This window comes from Microcaecilia unicolor, chromosome 5, assembly GCF_901765095.1.
Source record: "Microcaecilia unicolor chromosome 5, aMicUni1.1, whole genome shotgun sequence".
Lineage (NCBI taxonomy): Eukaryota > Metazoa > Chordata > Amphibia > Gymnophiona > Siphonopidae > Microcaecilia > Microcaecilia unicolor.
The window spans coordinates 326,345,229-326,365,152 of NC_044035.1; the positions used below are offsets into that span (position 1 = coordinate 326,345,229).

The following is a 19,924-nucleotide window of genomic DNA, read 5'->3' on the forward strand; positions in this document are numbered from 1 at the left end:
GCCCCTCTCTCTCTCCCCCTTCTGTCCACATCTGCCCTCTATCTCTGCCTCTTCCATCCACCATCTGCCCTCTCTCTCTCTCCCCTTTCCATCCACTGTCTGCCCTTTCTATCCCTTCCATCCACTGTCTGCCCTTTCTCTCTGCCCCTTCAATCCACCATTTGCCCTCCCTCTCCCATCCATCCATCCAGGGTTTGCCCTCCCTCTCGCTCCCCCTTCCATCCAGGATCTGTCCCCTCTCTCTCTTTCTGCCCCCCTCTTTTTGGACCCCAGTTCCAGCCCCATTATCCCACCTGCCCCTAGTTCTAGCACCAGCCCACATCTCCCACATGCCCCCCCCTTTTCAGCCCCCAGTTTCAGCCCCAGCCCTTTTCTCCCACCAGTCCTGAGCTTCAGCCCCCAGCCACTTCTCCCTGTCCCCTTTTCAACCCCCAGTCCTCAGTTTCAGCCCCAGTCCTTTTCTTCCACTAGTCCCAAGCTTCAGCCCCAGCCACTTCTCCCTGTTCCCTTTTCAGCCCCCAGTCCCCACAGTTTCAGCCCCTGCCCCTTTTCAGCCCTACAAATGTTGGTTTTCCTGCAGTGCTCTGTAATAGGGTTTCCTGAGCACATGTTCCAGTTCTCTGTGCTTTGTGGAATGTTTCTTATTGGCTGGTCTTGCCCCTGTATAGGGTTACCATATGGCTCCAGAAAAAGGAGGACGGATGGGCTGGAGCCTGCCTTTCTTCTCTCCTTTTGGGGTTTTGAGAGTATGACTACAGCAGGGTTTTCTAAGGACTGTAAGCTGACTTTGCTGTCCCTGTTGCATACTCCCCCTCTTTCAAGCTACTGTAAATGACCAGGTTTTTACCCATTTAAAAGTATTTACAGCAGTCACTCTTCAGTGCTGAAAGCCACCCCAGCTTATCTCTGCAGTAAGAGACAGGGTGAGCTGGTAAGGAAGAGACTCTCAGTTCTGCAAAGCAGAGACTCTTGTCCAGCACATCTACAACTGTAAGTTATTTTCTTTTGTTTGATTTTGCATTAAAGAAGAGTTTGGTTCAAGAGTTCTGAGTCTTCACAGTGATGTTCTATACTCTGGTTAAGTGCATGCTAATCTCCTGAGTAGATTGAACCTATCAGAAGAGAAAGCAGAACAAAGGCCAAAGAGTGAGATTTTTCAGATGGTACATCCAGGGTATAAATCTAGAATTATTTAAGTGCACTTTTGCTTTGCAAATGAATCAAGGCAGCATTAAATGATACAGACTTTTCTTTTGAGCCTCTGAATGTGGGGAGCAGTTTGGGTAATTTCTTTGAGCAGAAAATTTTCTTCCACCTAGTACTTAAAAGTATGTACATTGTTTTCAGAGCACATGTGCTTGCAGGAAGGTGTGCTCAGATTTCTTCTTAATGGTTGGACCACTTGGTTTACTTCTCTAAGGCTTGCCTCTTATGAAGCTCTGATGAGTGAGAAATAGGGCTTAAAGAGTGTGAGAAACCTTTCAAATGAGTGTGACACACTCCTAATGAGTGAAACTTGACATCTTTGCAACTGATTGAACCACAGGGCCTGCTGGTATGATTTGTCATAGCTATAGTGAAGCACAATAAACCTGAATAGGGGTCTGTTAAGTATATAGCATGTGGGTTCTAAGAATATTCAATTTGCTTGCTGCTTTTCTGCATGCAGAGCAGAGAGGAGCAATGGCTATGACCTGGAAGTTTTGTCCTGACCATATTGTCACTGCGTGATCATGGTCACTGGGAGATTCATTTGGGGAGAAGTGGGTGGGTGAGAGGCATAGGCCAAGGGGTTAAGGGCATCTTTCCCCTTTGGTGAGAAGGGCTCGCTTCTGTCAGTTGAAGATACTTGGACTTGCAATGAAGTTTTCTATGTTTGGGTGATGAGATCCGAAAATGTTGAAAAATCCCACATCACTGGTATTATGGGCCTGTCTAAGGAGCAGAGTGGGGGGAGGGAGATTTTGTACTGTGTGGGGATTATCTTTACTGCATCTGGGTGCAGATTACCACACCTGTGAGTGATTGTGACTGTGCAATAGTAAATATTTATACATGTGTGTGTGACCATAGGTGCCATCCCTCTGATGGAAATTATTTTTTTTTCCCGGCGGTTGGGGGGTGCGTAAAGGAAGTCAGGACATCCTTGTGCTTTGTTGAAAACCACCACCAAGTAGGTAAGCAAGCCTGGTGGTTCACTAAGGGTCACTGAAGGGAGCTGTGTTTCTGGGTGGGCATCGACTAGGACAGCAGACCATCTTGTGCAACAGAGCATGGTAATCAATTAAGGACCTGCATTATCTTTGCCCAGAGGAACCCTTGTTGGTATGAGAAAAACCACCCATCCACCCATGTAAGGTGGAGTCCAGTATGGTCTGAATGAGACAACAGATCTTCCAGGAGATGGGCGTCAAAATCAAAGGGTTATAAATATGTATATGACTGAAATAGTTTCTAGTGGCTGGCTTCTGAGGATATGAGAATGATCAAAGAGAGTCCAACCAAAGGTCTATTAATTACGTATGCATTTTTCAAAATCCGCTTAGATATCAGCAGCTAGAGAAGAGGTAAATGAATGTACTAGGTCCATTTGTGTCCCAATGAGGAAAAGCAAGAAGCCACACGCACACAAACAAAGGTACTAAAGGAATACAGACATTTATTAGAATACAAAGATATATCACCAAACTCTTCATCATCAATTCGGTGCCTCTGCAGCTGGGGAAGCATCCTGAAAACTCCACAGGTTTAGTGTGTCCAGAGGACTGGGTTGAGACCCCCTGGTCTAGAAGGAGGGAAGCACCTTTAATGTGGTCCAATGACTGATAGCCAGGCTGAATAAGTTCTTAGTTAGGCACTTTTCCCCTAGATATGGGTGAAATTGTCCTAACACCTTTGTTGAAGGGCATGGGCTTAGACACCACCCTGCCAGCAAACTACCGCCCAGTAGCTAATGTACTTATCAGGTAAATACAGTTTACAGACAATGTATGCTTCTTGAAATCTATTATATGAAACAGACAAGAAACACAGACAGAACACCTGGAAAAATTGGGAGGGGCTAAGTTAACATTGGTGGAGCCAACCACAAGGAATAAGACCTATTGTAAATTCATCTGAGGAAGCAGCCAGTGGGCAAAGTAAGTGTAACCCCAGTCTTACCCATCTACTAGCTCCAGTCCCGGGCCACAAACAAAACATACATGCAGTTTCTTTCTTTCAGGCTACTCTTACCAAACTCATAGTGGGGTTCCCCAGGGGTCTGTGCTAGGACTGCTACTTTTTAACATATTTATAAATGACCTAGAGATGGGAGTAACTAGTGAGGTAATTAAATTTGCTGATGACACAAAGAGGGGCATTTTCGAACGTTGCCAGCCATCTCCATGGCCGGCCATCTCCGAGGATGGCACCGCGAAGGGGCGGAGCCAACTGTATTTTCGAAAAAGATGGCCAGCTATCTTTTTTCTCGATAATACGGTTGGGACCGTCCAAATGTCAGAGATGGCTGGGTTTGAGATGGCCGGCCTCGGTTTTTGCCCCTAATGGAAACCGAAGCCGGCCATCTCAAACCCGGCCAAATCCAAGGCATTTGGTCGTGGGAGGGCCAGGATTCCTAGTACACTGGTCCCCCTCACATGCCAGGACACCAACCGGGCACCCTAGGGGGCACTTCTAAAAAGTAAAAAAAAAATTAAAATAGCTCCCAGGTGCATAGCTCCCTTACCTTGGGTGCTGAGCCCCCCAAAACCCACTCCCCACAACTATACACCACTATCATAGCCCTAAGGGGTGAAGGGGGCACCTACATGTGGGTACAGTGGGTTTCGGGTGCATTTTGAAGGGCTCCCATTTTCCACCACAAGTGTAACAGGTAGGGGGGGATGGGCCTGGGTCCGCCTGCTTGAAGTCCACTGCACCCACTAAAACTGCTCCAGGGATCTGTATATTGCTGCGATAGACCTGAGTATGACATTTGAGGCTGGCATAGAGGCTGGCAAAAAAAGTTTTTAAAGTTCTTTTTTTGAGGGTGGGAGGGGGTTAGTGACCACTGGGGGAGTCAGGGGAGGTGATCCCTGATTCCCTCCGGTGGTCATCTGGTCAGTTGGGGCACTTTTTTGGGACTTGGACCTGAAAAAAAAGGGACCAAGTAAAGCCAGCGAAATGCTCGTCAAGGCCGGTATTCTTTTTTCCATTATCGGGCGAAGCCAGTCATCTCAATGCACGCCCCCGTCCTGCCTTCGCTATCGTGCTGACATGCCCCCTTGAACTTTTGCTGGCTCCATGACAGAACGCAGTTGAAGCCAGCCAAAATCGGCTTTCGATTATACCGATTTGGCCGGCTTCAGGAGATGGCCGGCCATCTCCCCATTTGTGTCGGAAGATGGCCAGCGATCTCCTTCGAAAATAAGCTGGAAAGTTATTCAAAGTCATTAAATCACGGGAGGATTGTGAAAAATTACAAGAGGACCTTATGAGACTCGGAGACTGGGCGTCTAAATGGCAGATGACGTTTAATGTGAGCAAGTGCAAAGTGATGCATGTGGGAAAGAGGAACCCGAATTATAGCTATGTCATGCAAGGTTCCACGTTAGGAGTCACAGACCAAGAAAGGGATCTAGGTGTTGTCGTTGATGATATGTTCAAACCTTCTGCTCAGTGTGCTGCTGCGGCTAAGAAAGCAAATAGAATGTTAAGTATTATTAGGAAAGGAATGGAAAACAAAAATGAGGATGTTATAATGCCTTTGTATCGCACCTTGGTGCGACCGCACTTCGAATATTGTGTTCAATTCTGGTCGCCGTATCTCAAAAAAGATATTGTGGAATTAGAAAATTTGCAGAGAAGGGCGATGAAAATGATAAGGGGGATGGGACGACTTCCCTATGAGGAAAGGCTAAAGTGGCTTGGGTTCTTCAACTTGGAGAAAAGGCGGCTGAGGGGAGATATGATAGAGGTCTATAAAATAATGAGTGGAGTGGAACAGGTAGATATGAAGCGTCTGTTTACGCTTTCCAAAAATACTAGGACTAGGGGGCATGCGATGAAGCTACAATGTAGTCAACTTAAAACGAATCGGAGAAAATTTTTCTTGAGCTTCAGGCTATGTACATATATATAAGGCTCCTGGATATGCCTATCCTGTAGACTTTATTTCCAAAGGTTGTACTCCTCTGTATTAAACCACCTGTGTGGGTTCAGACCAGTGTTCTCTCTAAGGAGCGACCTGTTGTGTGCAAATGTTTTTTTGAGCGAGCACTGAAAATAGCGCGACAACCAAAAAAGAGCAGGTGGGGCCGGTCTCCGTGGTTCATCTGTAAAAAGTCAAAAGCTGTTCCAGTTGGATAGGCAGTGCCTTAAAAGATGCAGGGCAAAAGATTTTTTTAAAACTTATTGAACAGCTTTTTAATTTATTTGAAAGCTTCCCATCATAGGCGCCCGGTATAAGAGGCTTGGACAGGCTAAGCCTCCCCTTCTGTGCTCTGAGAGGTTTAAATTGTTGATTTACCTCCATCCTCACAGCAGGAGCTGCAGTGAAAGACCTCTAGCCTTGTGTAACCAATTGTAGAAATTGGTTTATGGTTTAATTTGTTTACCTTACTGCTGGGAGAGCATTGGGGGGGGGGGGGGGGGGTGGCTGGGTTGCCAGGGAGATATTTAAGGAGGATGACTTCCTGACCTGCACTGAGAACAGATAGCAGCAGAATCGGACAACTAGACAACAAAGGTAGAAAAGATCATTTTTATTTTCATTATAGTGTTTGGAATATGTCCACTTTGAGAATCAGGTGCTCAACATTTTATCCCACATTAAACATGAATTAGGGTGTTTTGTGGCTCTACATGAGAATTGTGATGATATGATCCCTTGTTTCATATTGTTGACGGTCTGCATTTTCCGTATGGGTGGTATATTGGTGTATTAGGTTCTGCCCAGTGTAATATTTATGGTACAGTAAGGTTCTGAGTGTGTTTTTGCACAAACTTGTGCATAGTGTTTTGCAGTTGAGCGATTGTGCTTAGAATATGCTTTGAGCAACCACTTTATTCTTTGACATATGATACGTATCTAATATCTAAATTTAATAAAAGGTATTAATTGTGACTTTTATTTTTATTTATTTTTTTCTGTGTGTTATCAGACAATTATGGATTTAAGCTCCACCCCTTTAGCCTCCCCAAACAGTTGGGCCACCGGCCGCCTATGCTTCCCATATGTAGATATAAATATCCTGAAATAAAAACTGAATATCACTAAAACAGTTTCAAACAGTAACACATAGCCACATTTCTGTGAGGATTTTACTGATGGGGTCATCTTAACTGTTGCTATACTGCTTTGGGAGTGTAAATGTGTGACCCTACTGAGATCTGGTAACTTTGCAGCTATGAATGATTAGATTTTTTGGTTGTCTTCTAGTCTGAGTTCAACTGTGACTGAAAGTGTTCTAAAAGATTAGTTCAGATAGGCAACTGCTTCAGTTTCAGTTCAGGTGAAAATTCATTAAAAACAAAACAAAACATGGGTCAGTTGCATAACTCAGGGCTCAGCTCTCAGTATGCGAGTCTCTGAGAATTCGTTTGTGACAGCGCCCTCCATTGGTAGTCTGGGCTTACTGCTGCATTTGTGGATGCGGAGTCGGACCAGCAGTAGAAGTCGTTTGCACTGACAACATATTATCACCCACTACCAATAACCTGGCCTTTGGAGTAATTATTGCACTTGGGGGATTCATACTGGCAACCTATAGGTCAAAGTTTCCACTGAGGACCCATCGCTAGGATCGCTCTACCGGCCTTCCGAAGCGCTGTTGTCGCCGATGCGAAAGTGCAGTGGAGAAGAAACCGACAGGTTTACCTACTACAGTTGGAGGCAGCAATGGCGCAAGAGAAAGTCATTAAGGAGCAGAAATACGACCGGCAATTGAGGTAGGAGTCACGTTTCAGCCGGGACCAGTGGCAGAGCGATCACCAGCTTTGGTTTTCTTTTATCTGTGAAGCCGGCGTTACTCTTTCTGATTCCGTTTGGAAAGTGCTGCTGGGGTGGCGGGGATCCCACTCCTTCGGGCTTCCTACCGGAGAAACGTGTTTAGTGCAGAACCCGGCAAATCTTCTTGACTTCCAGCCCCTACTCGCCGGGGATTCTTGTATCTCTGCTGTTGCAGCTGTGGAAATTGGCTTTCGGGCCTGATACGAGGTGTAACAGAAACGGGGATCCTTCAGCATTGCTCACGTAAACATGCAGGCCTGGACATACCTGCATTTTAGTGGCATGCTGCTGCACTGAAGAACTTCTTGGGTGACACAGTTTATGCTTGGGCTGTGCGAAACGTGTAACATCCATCTATAAACTGCATGCATGGTCTGCCTGGTATGGAAATTGGCAGGGCCTGAAAATGTTTTGTTTTCATAGTAGCCTAGTGGTTATTGCAGTGGACTTTGATCCAGGGGAACTGGGTTCGATGCCCACTGCAGCTCCTTGTGGGCAAGTCACTTAACCCTCCATTGTCCCAGGTACAAAATAAGTACCTGTATATATGTAAACTGCTTTGAATGTAGTCGCAAAAAAATACCACAGAAAGGCGGTGTATCAAGTCCCATTCCCATATAAAACACTTTTAAGGCAGATCCTTAATAATCTATTAGCACTGATTTAGTCCAGTCTGTTCTAATGCTAAATGCAGGTGCGGCACAATATCCTTTTAGTTGAAGGAAACAAAAAGTCCAATCTCTGGTTATGTCCCAAACATAATTATGTCCACTGAACATAATTAATTTTGCATGAACTTGACGGCTACTACTACTACAATAAATCATTTCTTTAGTGCTACCAGTCGTACGCAGCGCTTCACAATTGAACATGAAGAAAGAAAAGACAATCCCTGCGCAAAAGAGCTTACAATCTAAATCAGGACAGACAGACAGGACCAATAAGGATAAGGGTAGGACAGACAGAAGGACACATAGGGAAAGGGACTATTGAAGAGAAGAAGACAAGATAAAGGTTACAAGCAAGTGACAAGTTAGGAGTCAAAAGCAGCATCAAACAGGTAGGCCTTTAGCCCGGATTTGAAGGCGGCCAGGGATGGAGCTAGACATAACGGCTTAGGAAGGCCATTCCAGGCATAAGGTGCAGCGAGACAAAAGGAACGGAGTCTGGAGTTAGCGATGGAGGAGAAGGGTGCAATTAGGAGAGATTTGCCTAGTGAACGGAGTTCCTGGGAAGGAGTGTAGGGAGAGATGAGGGTGGAGAGGTAGTGAGGGGCTTCAGAGTGAATGCACCTATAAGTCAATAAGAGGAGCTTGAATTTTATACGGAAACGGATAGGGAGCCAGTGAAGTGACTTCAGGAGAGGGCTGATATGGGCATAACGACTTTGGCGAAATATTAGTCGTGCAGCAGAATTTTGAACAGATTGAAGAGGAGAGAAGCATTCTCCATCATCCGATAGCCACCATCTTGAAAAATGGCAGCAGATGTCACCAACATCAGCTAAAGTTAAGCTGATAGTGCGCTTGCTTGCTACTGTATTTTGGCAGTGTGTTTGCCAGCATAATAGATTCACACTCATCTATATATAAATACACAGCCAGGAGACAGATTTAAAAAAAAAAAGTGCTTTTTACAACCAACCAAACTTGAAGAAGAAATAAATATATACAACCTAACTGGAAAATGTTGGCACATTTAGGGGTCCTTTTACTAAGGTGCACTGAAAAATGGCCTGTACTGGTGTAGACACGTGTATTGGACGCACGCAGGTCCATTTTTCAGTGCACCTTCAAAAAAGGCCTTTTCTTTCTTTGGGGGTCGAAAATGGGCATGCAGCAAAATAAAAAAAAATTGGTGTGCATCCATTTTGGGCCTGAGACCTTACCACCACTCATTGACTTAGCAGTAGGTCTCACGCATTAACCGGGCGGTAATCATCAGCACATGTACACTGTCGATTACTGCCCAGTTAGTGCTGTGCGCCGGAAATTTTCCATTGTGCGTACTGGATGCACGTAAAAAATGAAATTACCGCCCAGGCCATGCGGTAGCCGGGAGGTAGTTCTGAATTGGTGCGTGTTGGGCGCGTGTAGGTGCCTACACTGCTTAGTAAAAGGGCCCCTGAGACTGACTCGAGACAGAACTTCTGCATGAAGGAAGTTCTTCCCTCATTATTCAATACCTGTCTTTGAAATAGCAATAATACAAGAAAATCAAGTGCATTTTTATAATATATCGCTGCATTCCACAAAACAAAAGGAGCAAGTTTCCACATACCATCTTTTCCTTTTGATGAACCCACAGGAAAAAAAAGATGTTAAGTGCTCCCAGGTTTCAACCTGATTAAGGTTTATAAAAAGCGTTATACTTATAAATAAAAACTATAAATGTTGAGCACTTGATTCTCGTATTGGAGAAAGTGGGATGTTTGACCACGGAACACCAAACCCTGGATAGATTGATCTTAAAAACACTTGTTTATTGATGTGTTTTAACTAATCTATACGTCTGCCCCATTGTTTGAATAGAGCCTATTTTCCCCACCCCTTTTTTTGTTTTTCCTTTTTTTGTTTTCGCTTTGGGGTTCCCCTATAACCATCCCCTCCAAATGACACACTGATTCCGATTTAGAACAAATTACTACTCTAGCCGATGAAAGGTTTTTCCATTCTGACGGTTCTTCTGTGTACATCCTTATGCTGCACAAGCCAGCATATTTGAAAATATAAGTGAGATCAAATAAAAATGCTGCCAACAATAAAAATAACAACGTGGATGCAGCAGCTGATTGGTTTGTTTTGGGTGTACGAAGATGGTGGCTGTGCTGGGGGGGGGGGTGGTCAGCTTCAGTTTTTGAGGTCATACCATCTCCTCTTCTCAGTCTAACCTCCTTGCTCTGGCACCTGAACCAGGTCAGCCTTTATAGGCTGATCCAGTTAAGGGTTTTAATGCCCCTGTATAAGTCGTTGGTGAGGCCCCACCTGGAGTATTGTGTTCAGTTCTGGAGGCCGTATCTTGCTAAGGATGTAAAAAGAATTGAAGCGGTGCAAAGAAAAGGTACGAGAATGGTATGGGGTTTGCGTTACAAGACGTATGAGAAGAGACTTGTGGACCTGAACATGTATACCCTGGAGGAAAGGAGAAACGGGTGATACAGAGGTTCAAATATTTGAAAGGTATTAATCTGCAAACGAACCTTTTCCGGATATGGGAAGGTGGTAAAACTAGAGGGCATGATATGAGATTGAAGGGGGGCAGACTCAAGAAAAATGTCAGGAAGTATTTTTTCACGGAGAGAGTGGTGGATGCTTGTAATGCTCTCCCGCAGGAGGTGGTGGAGAGGAAAACGGTAACGGAATTCAAACGTGTGGGATAAACATAAAGGAATCCTGTTCCGAGGGAATGGATCCTCAGAAGCTTAGCCGAGATTAGGTGGCAGAGCCGGTGGTGGGAGACAGGGATAGTGCTGGGCAGGCTTATACGGTCTGTGCCAGAGCTGGTGGTTGGGAGGCTGGGATAGTGCTGGGCAGACTTATACGGTCTGTGCCCTGAAAATGACAGATACAAATCAAGGTAAGGTATACACAAAAAGTAGCACATATAAGTTTATCTTGTTGGGCAGACTGGATGGACCGTGCAGGTCTTTTTCTGCCGTCATCTACTATGTTACTATGTAATCCTTGCGCTTTCTAGATAAAGTGAAAGTACAAGCTGCAGATGGACTGGGGCAGTGAATTATACAGTACTTGCTATGTGGCTCAGTCTGTATTCTTTGAGGTTTATTTATTAAGAACACAGCTTTAGAATGGACAGGTTAGCAGTAGGCAAAAGCATTTTGCTATTCTCGCATTTCTAATAGCTTTCATTTATATTATGGAAGACCTGTGTGAAGAAATTTTGCACTTGTTTTCTATATATTTCCTTCTAAATGCATAAGTGCCATTTCCTTCCTGCTGTTCTGGTTCTCAACCTAGCTCTCCTACACCCTACTATCCTTGCTTCCCTTTGAGGAAGTGTCAGCCACAAAGGATCTGGTAGTTGTCAAGAGCTTACATTGAAACTTATATTTGCATAACAAAAATGTCAAATTGATTGATAAGATTTATAAACTGCCTTACGTACTCAGAAGGTAAAGTAGTTTGGTTGCTTTGCTAGACCACTTGAAAGGTTAATTAATAAATAGTTTTTATTTTTTGTTCTTGTTTTTATTTCTAACTTTATACTGTTTTTGACTAGCTTTTGATGCCCAGAACCTTCTTTCTCAGGTCAGGACAGTATGAGCAAAAGATAATGTAGGAATATATAAGTTGAACATAAAAGCATTCCAGTGATAGTCTGAATGTGAAATGGGAGGGGGATGAGAAACAGGAAGAGATGAATGGGTGATCATGTGGCAAAGCACTATAATTTTATGGCTTATAATGTAATGGGAAACCAAGGAGCCTTTTTACTAAAACTTAGAATGAGGTAACGAATATTAGTGGGGGGTAAGTTCCACGTGGCCCATAGGTATAAAATAGGACTTGCGGCATTTAGGCAGTCTTTTACTAAAGCTTGGCTCGAGTTATCTGCCTCAGGGCCCATAGGAATAACATGGGCCCTTCTGCAGATAACTGGAGCTAAGCTTTAGTAAAAGACCCCTTTAGTGTACAATGTCCATTAGTGTGTGCTAAGCTTTAGTAAAAGGGCTCCCTAGATCTATAAGTCCTTGTTGGTGTCGAAGTATTTTTTTTGTCATCCTAATTTCAAATGTTTTGTTCCTGGATTGTTTAAAAATTCCTCTTAGTATTCTGACTGAAAAGTCACCCAAAGAAATATACAAAAGCGAGGTTTAAAATACACACAACAAAAAGGACTGAAAAGGAAAAACAATTATATAATGTTAATAAAGAGGCACAAATAGGCTTTTTTTTGTCATTTGCACAAACACACTTGTATTTCTGATGAGCATATTCTGGCGTAAAATGGGAACGTAGACGTTTATGCAAGATAAATGTTTAAGTACTGGTTTGTGCACATCTCAAATACAAATAGCACCCCCCCCCCCCCCTTAAAATGGCTGCCATAGTGTGGAATTGAGCAGGGAATGGGCATAGAAATTGCTATAATATCTGCTATGGTGACGGTTAACATGCAGTAACATTTAATGCCACAGTAGATGGTGTTAAGTGCATCTGTGTTACCTTTCATGCAGTTAGCATGGTTAAGTATATTGTCTCTGTTAACTGCATGGGCAAATTCTGAGCATGGCCCCAGCAGTTAATGCAGAGGATCGAAATTACCTTGTAGTAATTTTGCCAATAACCACACGGTAACTACTAATTTTTACCATACCTTAATGAAAGGGCCCCTTTTAATTAAAGGATCCTGTTTAATTTTATGGGCAGTATGTCTGATACAGAGATATAGGTACCATGGTTTATATTATGCAGGAGTATATCATTGGAGGCATGAATCAATTCAATTTAGGAAATGTGGTTTTTTTTTGAAAAAATAATCTTAAGTATCAGAAAAATAGCCTGTGTCCAAAACTAGAGGAGTTTTTATTCAGAAGGAAATGAATATATAAGGGGTAGAATAAGAAACAGCATGCGAGTTTGTCAGAATATTATATAGTGCTGTCAGTGTACTGATGTATAGTTTCTTACTTCATATGATAATGGAGTTCTAGCATTATTACTGATAGATTATGATGTGAGATTAAGAGGGCTGGGAGGTAGATGAAAAGGCTGCCTTTATACAGTTTATCTTGTGATTATTTGCCTATTAAAATAATAGGGTGGGTTTTTGTAAGTGCTGTGTGAAATGTTTGTGTTGTATCTATGACAGTTTGCGCTATCACTTTGGGATGTTTTAAATTTATTGTGTGTTCAATATATTTTAATACAGGATTAAACCAAAAAGAATATGTCTTTGTTTTCTGGAATTTGAGCAGAGTTAAATGTATCATAGCTTGTGGTCCACTGAGCAGAAAGCATATGTGTCAGCAAACATTTTGTCATTGGCAAACAATTACTATCTGCCTCGGTCAGCTTGCTGATTGTACTCTGATTTTTTTGTAGGCTTTGGGGTGATCATGGACAAGAAGCTTTAGAATCATCTCATGTGTGTTTGATAAATGCAACAGCTACAGGAACCGAAATCCTTAAAAATTTGGTACTACCAGGTAATTTTATACAAATATCGATTTCTGTTCCACAAATTACCTACATGTCCAATTGCAGATTACAAAAGAATAGACTAGAACATTTGTAGGACTATACAAAAGCAGTTTTTATGTATATAAATTACAATATAATCAAAATAACCAAGACAGTCAATCAAATATGATAAAAATCTCTTAAATAACAAAGGGAGCCTTTTACTTAAGGTTAGTATGTGTGTTATCTGCCACAGGACCCATTTAGTCCTATAGACCCTGCTGCACATAACTTGTGCTAATCTTTAGTAAAAGACTCTCAAAGTTTTCAACATACTTCTAAAGACTTCATAATCAATTTCCAGTCTCAAGCAAGATGGTAGAAAGTTCTGTATCAAAGCAGCCTGATAAGGACGAGATTGCATTAGCTGTTGTCGATTCTTGGGATAGTATAACATTAAGTTTTGTGAAAGCCTAAACGATGTGATGGATTGTGGCTGATCAACCAGATGACTGAGGTAGAGTGGGGCATATACTACTTAACTTACTACTACTTAACATTTCTAGAGCGCTACTAGGGTTACGCAGCGCTGTACAAATGAACAAAGAAGGACGGTCCTTGCTCAAAGGAGCTTACATTCTAAAAGACGAAATGTCAAGTTGGGGTAGTCTAGCTTTCCTGAGTAGAGGTGTAATGGTTAGGTGCCGAAGGCGACATTGAAGAGGTGGGCTTTGAGCAATGATTTGAAGATGGGCAGGGAGGGGGCCTGGCGTATGGGCTCAGGGAGTTTGTTCCAAGCATGGGGGTGAGGCGAGGCAGAAAGGGCGGAGCCTAGAGTTGGCGGTGGTGGAGAAGGGTACTGAAAGGAGGGATTTGTCTTGAGAGCGGAGGTTACGGGTAGGAACGTAAGGGGAGATGAGGGTAGAGAGGTAAGGAGGGGCTGCAGATCGAGTGCATTGTAGGTGAGTAGGAGTGGGGCATATCCTAGGAAGATTTTAAAAAGTAGACACACAGTTTTAAACATAACCCTTTTGTCAGTCGGCAGCCAGTGCAGTCCCAAAGGTGAAGCTCTGTCATATTTGCCAGCGGTGTAATAAGTCATATCTAGCTGCTGTATGTTGGAGTATTTGAAGTTTTTACACATAATTTATATGTACAATCCATGTAAATGCTATTACAGTAATCAAGTTGCGTTAAAAAACAGTGATCGAATTATAAGCTTATACTGCTCAGGGTAGAAATTTAACATCTAATTGTTTGAAGATTTTTTTCAATTTTCAAAAAATTCTTCTTAAGCAAAACAGAGACCTGTAAATCTGTAGTTACCAAAAGGTCCAAAATAATACCCAAAACTCTCAAGGACTTCTCAAAGCCAAACTTGTGTACCGCTAAAACTGAATTAGATGTTAAAGTGTTGGGTTCCTAGCTACAGCAGTTTAGATTTTAATTCCATTAACAACACCTGCCCTAGAGAAGACAGATAAACATTAAGTAAAATAGGGGAACGCAGGGAATAGAGGAACAGTCCATCCTCCAAGATTTTGACTGTTGTCCATTGATTGTCACCTGATAGGGCCTGCTGGAAAGAAACCCCCTTATTTAATCTAGTACTTTAACGGTAACTCCCATTACAGTTAAAATAGATATTAACAGCATGTAATCTGATAGATCAAACACTGACGAAAGAATGAGTTATAGAATATCCACATGGGGCCCTGAAGCCAAATAAAATCTGTCTTCCAAGATGAAAACAGGCAGTAATGTAGCTGTACTAAAAGAACTCCTGAACCCTGAGAGAAGGGACCAGAAGGTCATAACAGTCTAAAAATTGTGATCATTTTCCAGTGACATGGCCATCCAGTAGTTTAACAAAAAGAGAGATGCTTGCAATAGGATGATAATTAGTCATCACATCCCTATCTTCTGCCAGGTTCTTCAGTGTTGGAATTAGAGCTATGTCCCGTAGAAATCCTGGAAATGAACCTGAAGTCAAAATTGCATTCAATAGTTAGCTAACCTGCAAAAAGCTACGGGTAAGATTTCAATAGATACACAGGACAAAAGTCCAGCAAGCAGTGAGAGCTACATTTGTAGCCCACATTTTCCCACCTATTTGCAGGCTCAATGTGGCTTACATAATACCGGAGAGGCGTTTGCAGACTCCGGTGTGAACAAATACAATGTGATGTTGTGGTAAGATAAAGTTCATGTAGCATTGCCATATTAAGGAATTGTGCAATGGTAGAGTTGAGTTATGCTCATACGTACTTTAGTTTTGTTGTGTTGCAGGGATCAGGTATTTAAGTTGGATCGGTAGGGTATGCTTTTGACAGGTTGGTTTTTAGTGATTTCCAGAAGTTTAGGTGGTCGTACGTCATTGACACTGTTGATCACAGCATACTTCTTGATACCCTTTCCTCACTTGGATTCCAGGGCTTTGTCCTTTCCTGGTTCTCTTCCTACCTCTCCCTCCGCACCTTTAGTGTTCACTCTGGTGGATCCTCTTCTACTTCTATCCCTCTGCCTGTCGGCGTACCTCAGGGTTCTGTTCTTGGTCCCCTCCTCTTTTCTATCTACACTTCTTCCCTTGGTTCATTAATCTCATCCCATGGCTTTTCCTACCATCTCTATGCTGATGACTCCCAAATCTACCTTTCTACCCCTGATATCTCACCTTGCATCCAAACCAAAGTTTCAGCGTGCTTGTCTGACATTGCTGTCTGGATGTCTCAACGCCACCTGAAATTAAATATGATCAAAACTGAGCTTCTTATTTTCCCCCCCAAACCCACCTCCCCGCTCTCCCCGTTTTCTATTTCTGTTGATGGCTCTCATTCTCCCTGTCTCCTCAGCTCGAAACCTTGGGGTCATCTTTGACTCTTCTCTCTCCTTCTCTGCTCATATCCAGCAGATTGCCAAGACCTGTCGTTTCTTTCTTTACAACATCCGTAAAATCCGCCCCTTTCTTTCCGAGCACTCTACCAAAACCCTCATCCACACCCTTGTCACCTCTCGTTTAGACTACTGCAATCTGCTTCTTGCTGGCCTCCCACTTAGTCACCTCTCCCCCTCTCCAGTCGGTTCAAAACTCTGCTGCCCGTCTCGTCTTCCGCCAGGGTCGCTTTACTCATACTACCCCTCTCCTCAAGACCCTTCACTGGCTCCCTATCCGTTTTCGCATCCTGTTCAAACTTCTTCTACTAACCTATAAATGTACTCACTCTGCTGCTCCCCAGTATCTCTCCACACTCGTTCTTCCCTACACCCCTTCCTGTGCACTCCGCTCCATGGATAAATCCTTCTTATCTGTTCCCTTCTCCACTACTGCCAACTCCAGACTTCGCGCCTTCTGTCTCGCTGCACCCTACGCCTGGAATAAACTTCCTGAGCCCCTACGGCTTGCCCCATCCTTGGCCACCTTTAAATCTAGACTGAAAGCCCACCTCTTTAACATTGCTTTTGACTCGTAACCACTTGTAACCACTCGCCTCCACCTACCCTCCTCTCTTCCTTCCCGTTCACATTAATTGATTTGATTACTTTATTTATTTTTTGTCTATTAGATTGTAAGCTCTTTGAGCAGGGACTGTCTTTCTTCTATGTTTGTGCAGCGCGGCGTACGCCTTGTAGCGCTATAGAAATGCTAAATAGTAGTAGTAGTAGTAATTTTCAAGGCTTTTGGTAGTGCATTCCACAGTTGCATGCTTATATAGGAGAAACTGGATGCTTAGGTTGATTTGTATTTAAGTCCTTTGCAGCTTGGGTAGTGCAGATTTAAAAACTTTTGCACCTCTGTTTGCATGGGGGGAAAAAGTGCACCACAATCTGTTTGCAGGAATCCCAGAATGGTGGGACAGATTAATGCTAGTCATAGAAAAGTCCCTAGAATGGACAAATGTTTGTCTAATTGTAATACTTTTATTTTTAGAGTAGTCAGCCAATTGATCTGCACCAAAAGGGTGGAAAACATTAGATAATAATGGGCTCTTTGATTGATTTGACTGTCTCAAATTGCCTAGGATAATACTCCTTTTTTGCCTTATAGCAAACATTTTTCTTCCCAATGTTTTTTAAGCGAATCAACTCCCTTATTCAGCCAGGTTCTTTCTACTTTACAGCACTCGCATTATAAATTTGAAAGATCAGCATGAAACCAAAGGGAAATATTTTTCTGAGATAACATTTTGCCTTTATATAATATAATTCTATCTAGTACAGAGATCGCTGAGCTATGCAGTTTGTTCACATCCTCTGTGGGTTTCTCTCTTCCCTTATCCGACAGAGAAGCAAATGTGATCCAAAACTTCCCCAGGTCTGCTTTGCCACCGGTTGGATCGGCAGTTTTTAATACAGGTTGCATTGTACTCAGAATTGGCCAATGAACAGTAAAAGTTAACAAACAATGATCAGACCATAATATAGGCATCCAGTTAGCACCTGAAACTATCATACTAGTACATTCAGCACTCAAAATGCTAAGATGTCTAACTGATGGCTCTTAATATGAGATAGAAACCTAAAGATACTAAGAAACACCTAAAATCATCAACTATAGTATCGTGGATTTCTTCCAATCGAATGTTTGCATCTCCTGATAGCAAGGAATCGTCACAGAAATGAAACAGTTCCTTAGCAATGTCAGAGTGGGCGTCGCTTCTCAGTCAGCGGCGTGCAACATCATCCTCAGCATAGATGTTAACTACTGTCTCTTTCCCCACAACAGGGGAGATGGCAGCCCAGGAAATCATCACAGAACAAATGAAACAGTTCCTTTTTCCTATTGTACAAATGAGATCTTCAAGTATTTTACATTGCCCTACAGACACAGTTTGGTGGCCTTTGGAAAGGCAAAGTGACATATGTGGAGGAGTGGTCTAGTGGTTAGGGTGGTGGACTTTGGTCCTGAGGAACTGAGTTCAATTCCTGGCACAGGCAGCTCCTTGTGACTCTGGGCAAGTCACTTAACCCTCCATTGCCCGCCGCATAGAGCCTGCCATGAGTGGGAAAGCGCGGGGTACAAATGTAACAAAAAAATATATATATGTTTGGAGAATTGTGGGGTTTTTTGGTAGAGCTAGAGCAGGGCTTGACAAACCCTGGATGTCAGGTCACCAAGGTGCCTAGAAACTGTACCCTGGTATCTGGGATTTCATGCTTCCGAATGTTCTTTTTTGGGGTTTTTTTTCCCCTTTCCAGAACTGCCTCTCAGCGCATCTCCCAGGTCTGCAGCATGATTTATCTAAATATAAACTTGAGCCGTGCAGTGCAGGAAGTTCGGGAAGCCTCACTGGTTTTCAAACCACAAGACCAGCCTGAACGTTTGCACTGCGTGGCTGAAACTGGTTCGCATTGCAGAGTTGGGGGGGGGGGGGACACACTATTTGTGAGTCAGCTCTACAAATAACTCTTTTAAGGGCAACAGGTAGCAAGCAGACTCCCAAACACATTAGCTGCCTGGGATTGCATGAAAACTTGGGGAGTATTCCTCACTTTCTTTATCCCTCATAAGTTTTAATTGTAATCTAGGTTCCATTTTGTGTGACTTCCTTCATTTTCTTCCCCCTCAGATTATGAAACAATTTTAAACCACTTAGATTTTTTAAAAATTATTTTGCAGTGTAGTAAATGAAAATGAAATGTGAGCAAAAGACTGGGAAAAGACTTGTGGGGGGGTATAAGCAAGAGAGAGACTGGTGGGGACACAGGCCATGGTGGTGTGTGAAATAGAGGTTATCTAGGGGCTGCTGTCACACAACTGATAGTCTGCTTTGGGAAGGGAGACTGCTGGCTTCTGTCAGTGATTTGCAGAGGTACCTTTAGGGACTGAATTAGTAAAGTTTTTTTGCCCAAATATACTGAGGGACACTTTTACGAATCTGCGGTAGGGCTAATGCACAGGTTGCGCGTGTCAAATCAACACTACTGCCGGGGTAGCGCGGGCGCCCGGTGGTAATTCCGAAGTTGGCATGCGCCATTTCCTGCAGTAGAAAATAATTTTCTATTTTCTACTGGCAGGGGTCGTTCCCGGCAGTAATTGGCAGCGTGGCCACATTGGTGAGCACTGCCTGATTACCACACAAGTAGCGTATGAGCCCTTTTCACCAAGTAAATAGGTGGCATTAAGGGTTCAGGCAGTAAATAGCCACACACTACTTTTCATATTAGTGCATGGCCATTTAGTGCCCCATTAAAAAAAGGCCTTTTTCCCACTCCTGGTAAAAAATGGCCCAGCGTGCAAATTTCACATGTCCAAACTAGTGCAGGCCACTTTTTACTGCAGCTTAGTAGAAGCGTTAGTAATTCAGTGTCTAAAAGAGCTATTGCTGATCTGGGAGTGGGTTCCTAACCCCTCAAAATCCACTGGGGACAATGTTGAAGGGGTGGGGATTGAGAAGTGAGAGTGGTTTCTGCTGCTGGCTCCTAGATGTAATGAAAATTTATCAAGGCTTGAGATAAAGGGGAAAGAAAAAAAAAAGTTAGGGCTTCTTTTACAAAGCTGCGCTGCAGATTCTCAGTGCGGCAAATGAGAGGAAACCCATTTAATTCCTATGGGCTTCCTCTCATTTGCCGCATGGGAACGTTAACACAGCTTTGTAAAAGAAGCCCTTAGTAAACACCACTCTACAAATGGTCCATTGCATCCTGTGACCATGCAGCAGGAGAAGAGCAATCAGTACCCTGACCTGGGGATGTTGTTCTGGTGTCCAGGAGACAAAATGTAGGTAGCTCATAGGCCTGGAAATGAGCAGCAGTTTATATAGACCCAAGGTTCCCTTTCATTAGACCTGAG

At 43.2% G+C, this 19,924-nt stretch overlaps 1 protein-coding gene across 1 annotated transcript in view; it reads left to right on the forward strand.

The window, feature by feature from the left end:
* Positions 1-6,647: 6,647 nt before the first annotated feature.
* The window catches only part of LOC115470873 (NEDD8-activating enzyme E1 regulatory subunit-like), a 93,286-nt gene continuing 80,009 nt past the window's right edge, over positions 6,648-19,924 (forward strand). The window contains exons 1-2 of the mRNA XM_030204472.1: positions 6,648-6,930; positions 13,057-13,160. Of these exons, the coding sequence (XP_030060332.1) occupies positions 6,881-6,930; positions 13,057-13,160 (154 nt within the window). The 5' untranslated portion in view covers positions 6,648-6,880. The remainder of the gene's footprint in view (positions 6,931-13,056; positions 13,161-19,924) is intronic.